This window comes from Cydia splendana, chromosome 2 (assembly GCF_910591565.1).
Source record: "Cydia splendana chromosome 2, ilCydSple1.2, whole genome shotgun sequence".
Taxonomy (NCBI): Eukaryota; Metazoa; Arthropoda; class Insecta; order Lepidoptera; family Tortricidae; genus Cydia; species Cydia splendana.
This window is the reverse complement of record NC_085961.1, coordinates 4,425,284-4,437,609: the sequence shown is the minus strand read 5'-3', so window position 1 is coordinate 4,437,609 and position 12,326 is coordinate 4,425,284. Positions and strand designations below refer to the sequence as shown.

The 12,326-nt window shown below is 39.6% G+C and overlaps 1 protein-coding gene across 1 annotated transcript in view; it reads left to right on the top strand.

The window, feature by feature from the left end:
- The window catches only part of LOC134802045 (anoctamin-8-like), a 30,398-nt gene extending 18,973 nt beyond the window's left edge, over nucleotides 1-11,425 (top strand). Inside the window, exons 14-24 of the mRNA XM_063774657.1 lie at nucleotides 1,068-1,200; nucleotides 1,769-1,926; nucleotides 2,333-2,530; nucleotides 3,036-3,167; nucleotides 3,614-3,745; nucleotides 4,273-4,418; nucleotides 8,798-8,891; nucleotides 9,691-9,819; nucleotides 10,198-10,318; nucleotides 10,534-10,682; nucleotides 11,310-11,425. Coding sequence (XP_063630727.1) covers nucleotides 1,068-1,200; nucleotides 1,769-1,926; nucleotides 2,333-2,530; nucleotides 3,036-3,167; nucleotides 3,614-3,745; nucleotides 4,273-4,418; nucleotides 8,798-8,891; nucleotides 9,691-9,819; nucleotides 10,198-10,318; nucleotides 10,534-10,682; nucleotides 11,310-11,399 — 1,482 coding nt within the window. The 3' untranslated portion in view covers nucleotides 11,400-11,425. The remainder of the gene's footprint in view (nucleotides 1-1,067; nucleotides 1,201-1,768; nucleotides 1,927-2,332; nucleotides 2,531-3,035; nucleotides 3,168-3,613; nucleotides 3,746-4,272; nucleotides 4,419-8,797; nucleotides 8,892-9,690; nucleotides 9,820-10,197; nucleotides 10,319-10,533; nucleotides 10,683-11,309) is intronic.
- The last annotated feature ends 901 nt before the right edge of the window (nucleotides 11,426-12,326 follow it).

Below are 12,326 nucleotides of genomic sequence, written 5' to 3'. Positions count from 1 at the left end.
TAGATTTCTTATTTTTTTGGGTTCCGTAACCAAAGGATAAAAACGGGACCCTCTTACTAAGAATCCGCTGTCCGTCGCTCTGTCTGTCACCAGGCTGTATCTCATGAACCGTGATAGCTAGACAGTTGAAATTTTCACAGATGATGTATTACACAGATATGTATATTGCCGCTATAACAACAAATACTAAAAACAAAATTAAATAAATATTTAAGTGGGGCTGGGGCTCCCATACAACAAACGTGATTTTTTGCCGTTTTTTCGTAATGGTACGGAAGCCTTAGTGCGCGAGTCTATGAGATTTAACATTTTTTTTTAGTTTCGGGAAACAACTGACAACTTATCCTATTAGAATTTAACCACTTTTTGACATTTTGTTGCGTTCAAATTTGGTATATTTACTTATGAAATGTATATTATGATAACATCAAGCTAATTTGATGATGGAGACCGAAGCTATATGAATTAGGCTAGGTGATAACTTAATAAATGTACCAACAACACAACCTCATTGAGTTTCTATTTGTTAGAACCGTCTTGTTGAGGTTAGAAAACCGTTAACAGTTCAGGTTCGGTCGATCATTTATTGCCAGTGTATAATATTCTATCCGCAAGTTATTTTTTTTAGGGTTCCGTACCCAAAGGGTAAAACGGGACCCTATTACTAAGACTTCGGTGTCCGTCCGTCCGTCCGTCCGTCCGTCCGTCCGTCTGTCCGTCCGTCCGTCTGTCACCAGGCTGTATCTCACGAACCGTGATAGCTAGACAGTTGAAATTTTCACAGATGATGTATTTCTGTTGCCGCTATAACAACAAATACTAAAAACAGAATAAAATAAAGATTTAAATGGGGCTCCCATACAACAAACGTGATTTTTGACCAAAGTTAAGCAACGTCGGGAGTGGTCAGTATTTGGATGGGTGACCGTTTTTTTTTTTTTGCTTTTTTTTGTTTTTTTTTTTTTTTTTGCATTATGGTACGGAACCCTTCGTGCGCGAGTCCGACTCGCACTTGTCCGTTTTTTTTAATGATTTACATGTATTTTAAGTACCGTGATCTATTTCAGCAACTCGCCGTTTTGCTTATAACGAGACAAATCATAGGCAACCTGAAAGAGTCGGCCCTGCCTTATTTGATTGAGAACTTGAGGTTGGCCAAAATCTGCGTCGACGTGTTTGGAGCGCTCAGTCCTACGAAAAGTAAGCAGTAACTAACCCCTTATTCATAAAACTTTACCGGCCTGATTTAGTTAAATTATGTAAGTATACCTTTCTTACAAAATGACAGATAACGATTCATAATCTCCCTGGCCCCGGAGGACAGACAGTAACAGTAAATTTGATTACTTACCCATAATAAATAGAAAATGATTGTAGAAAAATGTTAGTTTAATTCGCTTCCTTTAGTTTCCAAAAGGGCCCCAAATTCTTATGTGCCCAAGGGCCCCAGCATAGTTTAAGACGGCCCTGCACTTACCATTGATGGACTGTATGAATTTTTAACACTCGGCGTACCAGGTGGGGTATTAGAGACCCCAGACTCTATTTTGATTAAAGATTGAAAAATAATTATTTTTTTACCATGAAAAATATTATTTTAGGCATACTAAGATATCCTCAAAAATAAGGAGATAATATATAAATGCTAAATGATTCCACATTGCTCCACAATAATAGATTCGTACATAATAGTGTCTTCCACCTGGTACGCCGAGGGTTAATAAGGTTTAGTAAGTTTCTCATTACCTTTATATTCTCTTTATTTCAGCCCCAACAGCGGCACAAATAACAGAGTTGTTCGACAGTAAAAAGACTGACACGCCAACCCCGTGTCAAATCGGGAACGGAGAAGAGAGACGCGACTCTGAGACGAGCGTAGGTCAGAAAATTATACATCAAGCGGAACTTGAATCACAGCTGTTCAAGGTAGGTACCTAGTTATAATGCTCTTATAAGGCATTCTTCAAAATCTAGTACCTACTCGGAACTATAAGGCATTCTTCAAAATCTAAACTAGTTTTCGGTGGAACAGTTCACCTGGGTAGTCCAGATTCGTCAAATTTCTTACGATGTGCGGTGGATTTTTATATTTTTGTTATTACGATAGCAATTCATGATATATGTGTCTATAGGAAGAATTTAACATTTCCGATTGGCAGGAGCTCTTGGTAATATTATGAAATTCTAACTATAGTTAATATTTACCATTCTGTCAATTTCACCTCCTGCCTAATTTAGTAATGTAAGACACGACTATTTAACGCCTCATGTGAGTCACATCCTAGCTCTATATGTATGTATATTGATCTGATTTTTTTATTGTAATTTTCAGTACGAAGGCACGTTCGCGGAATACCTCGAAATGCTCACACAGCTGGGGCATGTCGTTCTATTTTCCTCTGCATTCCCACTGGCAGCGTTATGCGCGCAACTCAACAACGCGGCAGAAATCCGCGCCGACGCGTTTAAGCTGTGCCACGTGGCGCAGCGGCCGTTCGGCGAGCGAGTGAGCAGCATTGGCAGCTGGCAGGTGACTGTCCTACTCTACAGGCTATACACTAGTACTCTTCTTCGCATTCCCACTGGCAGCGTTATGCTCGCAACTCAACAACGCGGCCGAGATCCGCGCCGACGCTTTCAAGATGTGCCACGTGGCGCAGCGGCCGTTCGGCGAGAGAGTGAGCAGCATCGGCAGCTGGCAGGTGACTGTCCTACTAGGGCATCCAATTCTGGGATCCCGCGCCTTTTTTCAGTCCCGCTTGTTATAGCGATCGAGCGAGATATTGTCAACTTCCCATGTTATTTGTCTGTCACCATCTCGGGCTATAACATACTTCAGTCCATTAGCAACAAAGAGAGCAGTCTTTATGAATCTGGAGAGTCCATGGCTAAATATGCTTTACGAGTAATAAAAATTTAAAAGGAATTTCGCCGACTAACACGGACGCTGAAAGGCCTTTTTCTGCGACTTTTACTTACTTTTTTGGCTATATTGCCCCATTTTTATTTCTAAAGAATATTTGTGTATTTTTCAGAGCGCGATGGAAGCTATGGTGGCTGTGGCCGTACTAGTGAACTGCGCTCTGATTGGCTTGTCGGGACCCGTACACAGGCTGCTACCGGACGCTACCCCGGCTCAGACTATACTGGTCATCGTAGCGCTTGAGGTATGGTACTTCAAAAATCGTATATATTAATGAAATCGTGCATACCATGGACGGTGAAGGTCAGCTTTTGTAGAATTAATAGTAAATTATTGTCGAAGCTGCGAAGTGCATAGTAGTTACTGGCTTAGTGTTAATTTTCAACGAACGAGCTTGCGATTCCAATACTAAAACTACTGTAATTAATATGTATCAATTATACCAAAGTACCGTTTTTTCTATTTAGGAGCGATCCCTTCTTGTTATAGGACCGTTTCAATTTTTAAAAGGTTTTTACCTTGACAACAACGAAATGCACCTTTGTTATCAGCTAAATCCAGCCTGCAATGTCTTTTATTTCTATCTAATTTACTGTCCATATACTATACTAGCTAATTGTAACTAACAAAGTCAAATTTCCCAAACGTTTTTAAGAAAAATATTTTATAGTTAAGCTTATTGTTTTCCAGCATCTGATCCTCATGATAGTGCTCGCCCTCCGACTCGCTATCCCGGAAATCCCCGGCTGGCTCGCCACCGAGATGGCCAAAGTGGAGTTCCAGCGACGAGAGGCCATCAAGAACGCCCACGCACCACTTATGGTAACTACCATAATAATTTTTAATTTGTATCCTACCGGACTGCGCCAGTACTATTCCTAACATTATCCTCTAAATAGATAAAAATATATAATTATGCGTGCGATAGAGATAGGACATGGCGGAACAATGTATGAAATTCTTCATGCTTAGTGTCCTCACTTGAGACAGTCTTCAACACATTAACCTTGAATCAAGGGGCCCACAGATTATCAGTTCGCCGGACGATATCAGCCTGTCAGTTAACCGCAAAAGATGAAGGGGCCCACTAATTACCAGACCGCCGGACGATATCAGCCTGTCAGTTAATCGCAAAAGGTGAAGGGGCCCACTAATTACCAGACCGCCGGACGATATCAGCCTGTCAGTTGTTCGGAACTGTCAGCTTTTGCGTTTAACTGACAGGCTGATATCTTCCGACGAACTGGTTATCTATGGGCCCCTTTAAATTGATAAATTAGGTTTTCACAAATAAACGTTCAGTTTTTATTAGTCATACAGTTCTCATCAAAAACCTTATCATTTCCCAGTCGGAATATCCATCCGTGGACGACATGCGCCCCTCCTCCCGCAACACCCCGCGTACCATCACCCCCACGACGCCCAAACAGCAGGACAAGCCGCCGGAGAAAAAGAAGATCAACATCGGCAAGATACCAGAGATCCCGCCCTTCAGGTCAGAGCTGTGAGTGAGTTGTTGAATGGGAATGGTTGAATGACTAGTTAGCCACGGTAGTTAGCTTAGAATATATAGTCGGTGGACGACGTGCGTCCGTCCTCGCGCAACACCCCCCCGCACCATCACCTCCAGCACACCTGAGCATCAGTCAGGTCAGAGCTGTGAGTGAGTTGCTGAATGGGAATGGTTGAATTACTAGTTAGCCACGGTAGTTAGCTTAGAATATATAGTCGGTGGACGACGTGCGTCCGTCCTCGCGCAACACCCCCGCACCATCACCCCCACCACGCCCGAGCAGCAGTCAGGTCAGAGCTGTGAGTGAGTTGCTGAATGGGAATGGTTGAATGACTAGTTAGCCACGGTAGTTAGCTTAGAACATATAGTCGGTGGACGACGTGCGTCCGTTCTCGCGCAACACCCCCGCACCATCACCCCCACCACGCCCGAGCAGCAGTCAGGTCAGAGCTGTGAGTGAGTTGCTGAATGGGAATGGTTGAATGACTAGTTAGCCACATAGTAAAGCCTGACAAGATTATATATTAGATGGTTCAGAAATTGGCACAGCTAATATATATTTATTGCATGAAAACAGGCGTGCTGAGCAAGCAACCGTATCTTGCCTGCTGTTGAATGTTTTCAGTAAACGTGACTACGTTTTACTTTTTTCAACTGCAAATTATTTGTTACTTAAAATAAGTGTGATTTATCAGTTTCTGTAAGTGTTCTATTGAATATGTTTGTGAGCGTAAAAACAAACAAACATTTTAAATCTAAAAGCTTTTTTAAAAGACGCATAAGTAACTAATTTTAGAGGAGAGAATTCAACATCACCAATAAACACTTTAAACTAAAATACTAGCAAATTTCATTCGGTTGTTAAAGAATATTTGTAGGTAAATCAAAAAAACCACGTGAATCGGTCATTCGTTCAGTAGTATATTATATATTTATTTGGTATCTAAGATGGAATTTTATTACTGGTCGAACGACTTAGTCACTTGGTATTTTTGTTTAATTTAAAATATAATATCTTAATATAAAAATTTAAGCTCAAAAGACAATATTTTCTATGTGCATGACTTAGCCTAGGGAATGTTATAAAGCTAAAAGTTTTAATTTTGGTTTTTTGTTTTTCTTTTCAGTTAATTTGGTACAAGTAATGCCTGGATCGGTGTGTAGTTAAGAACAATACTTTAACTAATGATCTTATTATTTACCTCAATTTCGTTTTTAAAATGTAACGCTCGTATTATTTTTTTGTTCATATTAATTTGCAATAAATGTTTTTAACTATAAGCATAGTTTGTTTTGACCCTATTTTTTTTTAATATACCTCAAAGTATACAAATGTACGAGACACAAAGGTAATTTTTAACTAAATATATTTTATATGGTCTTCTTGTGATTTGAAAGTTTTTCTGATTCAGAGGACCTACAGCCAACATCGAAAATCGATACAGATGTAGTGCATAATTATCTTCCATCGTATTTTCACGGAAACGTACGAACGTGTGTTGCTATTTCAGTCAGTCTCGGTACAAAAAGTACTGACGTTGACTGAAGTAGAATGACATATACGAACGTTTCCGAGAAAGTACCATGAAAAACAATTATGCACTACATCTGTAATCGATTTCTGTCTCTATCGCTCGAATGGGCAAGAGCGAAAGGCAGATAACGATTTTCGATGTTGCCGGTAGGCCCTCAGGAGTAGCTTCTATGCTTTTTTTTATTAACCTTCTATTTAATATTCCATTTAAGTACTGAGTTTTGATTATTTACTCTACTTTTCCATATCGCGCTCCGTGTATATTTCTTCTTCTAAGCTTAAGCGTCTACTACAAATATTACTTATCTTTACGCAAGATAAATACCTATCCAATGTTATTAACAGAGGTCGGAAAGGGTGTGGTAACTTAATATTTCTGTAAGTTCTTATTAAAACGACTGAAATAGTAGATTGTTAACCAAGGGTTGAAAGGCACCCATTTCTGTCGAGGTAGTTTGGCGCTCGAACGCAGTGAGAGCGCCAATAGTCCGAGACAGAAACGGTGCCTTTCACCCGAGTTAAACACTCTACTTTTCATATCGAATGCGAGGAAACCAAACAAGACAAGGCAATTTCGCAAAATCAGTAATTGAAGTACATAACAAACCTACGGCCATGATTTTTTCCTTAGGACTTACTTGCAATCGGAGACTTTACATGCGTGAAGATTAATCACCCCTAACGAAAATCATTTAGATTGCAATATTTACGAAAACACACATTTTTTTACAAACTACAACAATTTTAAAATAATTTGTTCATTATAGTATGAAAATCAGCGGGATTGCCTCGTACTTTTTTAATTTTATACTTTTTCGTTCTAAAAGCCGCAACAGACTACCGGACCGCACCGCGACCATGGTGCGCCGCACCACGTCATAATATTATAAAAGTATTTTTAATATTAAATAACAATTTAATTAATAATATAAGAAACTTTTATCTTGTATTTTATTTTATTTTAATGAATATAGTTCTAAATAACTTTAAAAACCAATTTAATATCGTACAAACGTTTAACTGTGGCTGTATAAGATTCTGCCTTTGCTCATTTACGCAAGCGTAAGGTTTAAAAAAATATTTTTGGTGTATTCCTTTTGGTTCCCGCTTTATGAAATCGAGTAAATAGAATTCAACGAAAGAAATCAAGAATAATTTGTTTTTAACAAATTACTTACATCATTTTTTATAGAAAAAGGATCAACGTGGGATTTGTAAAATTAAAGAATTACCAATTGTTCCAGACGAGGAAATAAAGACACTATTTTTCCATTTTGTTTCCACCCAGTTGTTCATGGGACGGGGACGCAGAGGAGTACACCACTTTTCTGCGCTAGAGCATAAACGTATCACTTTCTGCGCACCTTTTAGAACAACAACGACCCACTTTCAGAGCATGAGATATGAAAACTAATTTACTTATTGTACACAGACGAAGGCATCAGGAAACCCAACCACTAACAAATAGCAACGCTTTCCGACCTCTCTGTGGTTACCACCAGTTTGGCATTGACATAAACGCTATCGATAACGTAATTTACTTATTTTTTACGCATCTCGCTCCTACTGGCATATTAGTGCGAGAGAGATGTATAGAAAATAAATTACGTAGACGTTAGCGTTTATGTCAGCTTGGTACGGGTACCTACTGGATATTATTATCAACGCACTGCAGGGAATGCAAAGTTCAATAATCCTCCAAGACACTTTTTTGTAGCTTCTTCCTTGCCAGGGCCGCATTATCCAAGGATCCTATGGGTAGCATGGGTTCTTCCAGATACTTTTTACCTTACAGTAGGTACAGTCAACTGTAAAAATATGGGTGTAGACAACTTACTCAAAAATATGTCCCATAGTTCTTAATTCACTGACATAAGAGTTATGGGACATATTTTTGAGATGATTTGTACACCCATATTTTTACAGTTGACTGTACCTATGCATTTTCTTGGCCCCACCTCTTTGGCTTACTCCGGCCCTGTTGTCTAATTGTTGCACATACATTATTTTAACTACACTCATTTAATAAGATTTTATTTAACTGAAAATAATTACTAATTCTATTAAAGTGTGATAAAATCGGCTGACTTTAAAAATTTCTGACCAAATGTAAAGTTCATGCTTTGATGATCCGCTTACAAAGTATCGGGAACATAGTCGCCTATACGCCATACCTACAATTGTTGCTGTGTGACAAGCTGAAACAGCTGTGGGTTTAAAATAGAGATGCACAAATATTCGGCAACTATTCGGTATTCAGTCTATTCGACCGAATGTTGCCTACTATTCGGCCGAATACCAAATATCTGTTGCACCTACCTAAAAAGAAAAATAAAACTAGGTATATTTAATATTTAAAATGTATTCTTGGAAAGTTGTTAAATATGAAGACCCTTTTTCGAGCATTTGTTGATTAGAAAATATTTTATTTTTACTATGGATCTGATTTGATTGACTACAACATTCATTAATTCTATTCAACAAAAAATATATCTTAGCAAAGGTTTTGCTTTGTTGGCGAACGGTTTTCATAATAATTGTGACTCAAAATCTTCGCATGTCATGTCGAATATTCGGCCGCCGAATATTCGGCGCTTCGGCCGAGAGAGGGGCCGAGTATTCGGTATTCGGCCAAAACTACATCTCTAGTTTAAAATGTAATCGTAACTTCGATTGTATGGGTGCGGCTTTTTGGGGGCGTTTCTTGTGACTCTTTGTGGAAACTTTCTGAAATCGGTTGAACTTTGAGCACTTCAGTCAAGCTAACAATTTATTTTGTATAAAAAGTGAAAGAAGTATCTAGAGCTGTGTTCACGGCATGTTGTAGGCCAAAGGCGGCGTCGATCGCCGAGCCGCCCGTGATCACGGGGTCGTTGCAGCTGCTCCAAGATGTCAGTCCTACCAAGCCGCTGCGTCGAAAGGTAAATTCTTATGCTTAACCCTATAAACGTTATTCGTTTTATATATCGTATATTTAAATAAGTCACTCTCTCATGATCTCATGGGCGCCAACGAGGTTATTAAGGTTGGTGCCTTGGTGCAAACCGTTTTCCTATTCGCAACGATTTGCTTTCTCGACGTAATTGCGATTTACGGTAGATCGCTATGAGACCTTTTTAGTAACCCCAGTAAGAGATCAATATTTAATATTATCGAATAAATTTATTGAAACCATTTGACTTATAAAACAAACGGAAGTGTCTATTTAAAATCATTTTAAAATATTATTAAATTAAACAGACACATTATCATTTTAACAACTAAAACACCAAGGCTACGCTTTAATTGTTAACGCTAAATGAAAAGTTATCTATGGAAATAATGAAGCGACTTCGTTTAAAAAAAATCACTTTATTTCAGACATAAGTCTCGGAGTAATTAACAATGGAGCCGCCATTAACAGGCGTTCCCCTCTGTCGAAAAAAGGCGGCCAATGGTCAACGACATGTCAACCATATGTATGGACTGACGTTTATCTGACATGACGTACCTATACATTTGATGTGCCCCTCCCCCGCAAAAAACGGCAGACTATTTTGTACCGAAAATTTTAGACATGGCGGCTCCATTGTTAATTACTCCGAGACATAAGTCCATATAAAAAAAACGTTTTGTCATTACGTTGTATATTTTGCTTTTCAATTAGGTAGCGTTTATTTACGATAAAAGAATATCACGTTGGCAACGCTTTGCTTAAGCCTGGTACATGTTCAATTGTAGGAGGCAGCACCGGGCGCTCCATTATCGCTGCTGGGAGTCCGGGGGCTCCGCGATGAGCCTCTGCATCGTTCAGCGCACTGCATTCCTCATCCTACACAGCACCGCCCGTTGGTCAACCCTACGCTACAGGTGCCTTAAATCACAATCACTACCAAAAACCGGAGATATGGCTTATCCGTCGGATTAAGATGATGGGCCAACCACCACCTAAATTCGACTGATAAGGCCACCACCAATTTCACCAAAGTGACAATTGCCTACGCAAAAAATGGCAAAAAAAATCACGTTTGTTGTATGCATGGGAGCCCACTTAAATATTTATTATATTCTGTTTTTAGTGTTTCTTGTTATAGCGGCAACAGAAATACATCATCTGTGAAAATTTCAACTGCCTGGTGACAGACAGACGGACAGTGGAATCTTAGTAATAGGGTGCCGTTTTTACCCTTTGGATACGGAACCCTAAAAAGGGATTAGGAGTGATATAAAAGTTTTCCATGTTGTCAGGAGCTGAGCGGCAGCGTAAGCGCAGGCGGGTCAGAGCCGGACCTGAACGCGGTGCCTTCGGCCGCGCCATCTATCGATGCTAGCGCCACGTCGAGCGAGGATGACAAACCTAAGGACAAAGGTACTTGCGATGCCTTCTTGCCATTCGTATACCTATTTGTCTTTTAATACGAGCAGTGCATATAGTGCATCTTCGTCACATTATTGTCTCCGATTCCTACGTCTACCCGTCGTTCGCACTTTTTGTTCTAAAAAGCCACATTGTGCTTTTATTTTCGTCTGCGATTTCAATAGGCAATTTCATTTCTTCGAATCATGTACCATTAAATGAAACAGGTCGATCGCGAGCCAAGGCGTTGCTAGTGAAGCGAGTACGCTCCGTAGCAGTATTCTCATTGGGTCTGCGCAAGGCGCGCGAAGCAGCGGCTGAAAAACATGCACCTGCGAGCAATGTACCCGCGGTCACCCCCGACAAGTATGGCATGGTGAGTACTTACATTTTGTGTTTTTAATGCGAATTGCAGTCCTGCGAAGATAAGAGGTGGCTTCTTATGGCTTGTAATTTTGACTTCTGTTGGTGAGTACTTACTGTTATGACAGTTTTATCCAGAGAGACATGACCTTATTGGGTAAAACGTGCGCTCCGTAGTAGTATGTTCACCCATGTCAGTTATGGGTCATTCAGAGCTCGTCATTCTGAGAATAAATAACATAAAAATATTCAAATAAAAAATGAGTAGCGTAAACACCCCAATAATCGACATGTTAAGACCCAATATTCGACACATTGCTGTCAACTTTATTGCTATGACATTATGATTGAAAATGTCGATTACCGTAAACTTTGATTTGATTCGTGGGGTGATCATCGATTTTTGAGGAATAGGCAGTTGATTTTTGAACGCGTACTTAAGAATTTTATGATGTGGCGACCTTAATAGAAATACATGATAAAAGTGGCCAGAAACCAACTCCTTATGGTTTTAAAATCGACGATCAAGGTTACCCCAGGAATCAAGGTAACCCCAGTTTACGGTATCGGAGCTGTGTCGGGCACTGGAGCCTCTACGTTACAGTAGCTTTAAATAAAATGGCCCATCATTATTTCCCAGGGTGGCCCGGCCCCGATACTCGGCGGCGAGCTGTCCCTCATACCAATCGAACAGCTCATTCAAGTCGACGACGTCCGGCGTCCCACGTAGACATTACACTAACAACTTTACCGACCCTTTGTACACGTAAGGTCTTTGGAATACAGAACGAAAACCTTGCGTAGAGGGCGCCACTGGCACAAACAGAAACAAACTGCCTTAATGCATCAATGTCATATGTTTATTCGTAACAAATAATGTGAAAACATGTCAAAAAACTGTTTACAGCGTATACTACGCATAAGTTACTCTATGGTTTACCGTTTCTGCCAGTGATGCACTCTGGCGGCAGAACATTGCAGTAGTACTCCCTGTTGAATTTTGATTTGTTTTTAAAAAAGATTCAAGTTGCGACGGACCGTTCCATTAGTTCCACTAATACCTTGTTTTTAGAGGATTGATGACTTATTGAAATGTACCTTTACATTGGGGTAACTGCGGGGAAAGGTTGATTTCTCAGTTTACTGGCAAAATGTGCTTAGAAGTTATTTTTAGGAAATCAGTATTTTGAGTAAGTATTCATTAGGTACTTTAACTGTTGAAAACGTTAAAACTGACCGGTGTTACCAAATATCATATGAGTATACGCATCAATTCCGTTCTTAGCAAAGTTTAATTCGTATTTAATGCTTATAACACTTTTATGTCTAAATTACAAACCCCCTTATTCATAAAACGTTACGGGCCTGATTTAGTTAAATTATGTTTTATCCCTTTCTTTCAAATACATAAGTTAAAATAACAGATAAGGACAAACGATTATTAGCTAATTGAGGTTTGTAGCGCGTTTATGGATAAGGGGAAAGTGTTTTAAAGTAAGGAAGCTAAGCACGAGGAATTTCGTACATTAACCCGACATTTCCTATCTCTATCGCACGCGTGTAATTATATTGCTGACCCGCTCGCACAATGGCATAGAACTATCGGCATCATGGGCGAGACAGCAATATAATTACGCGCGTGGGCCATTATTTAAAG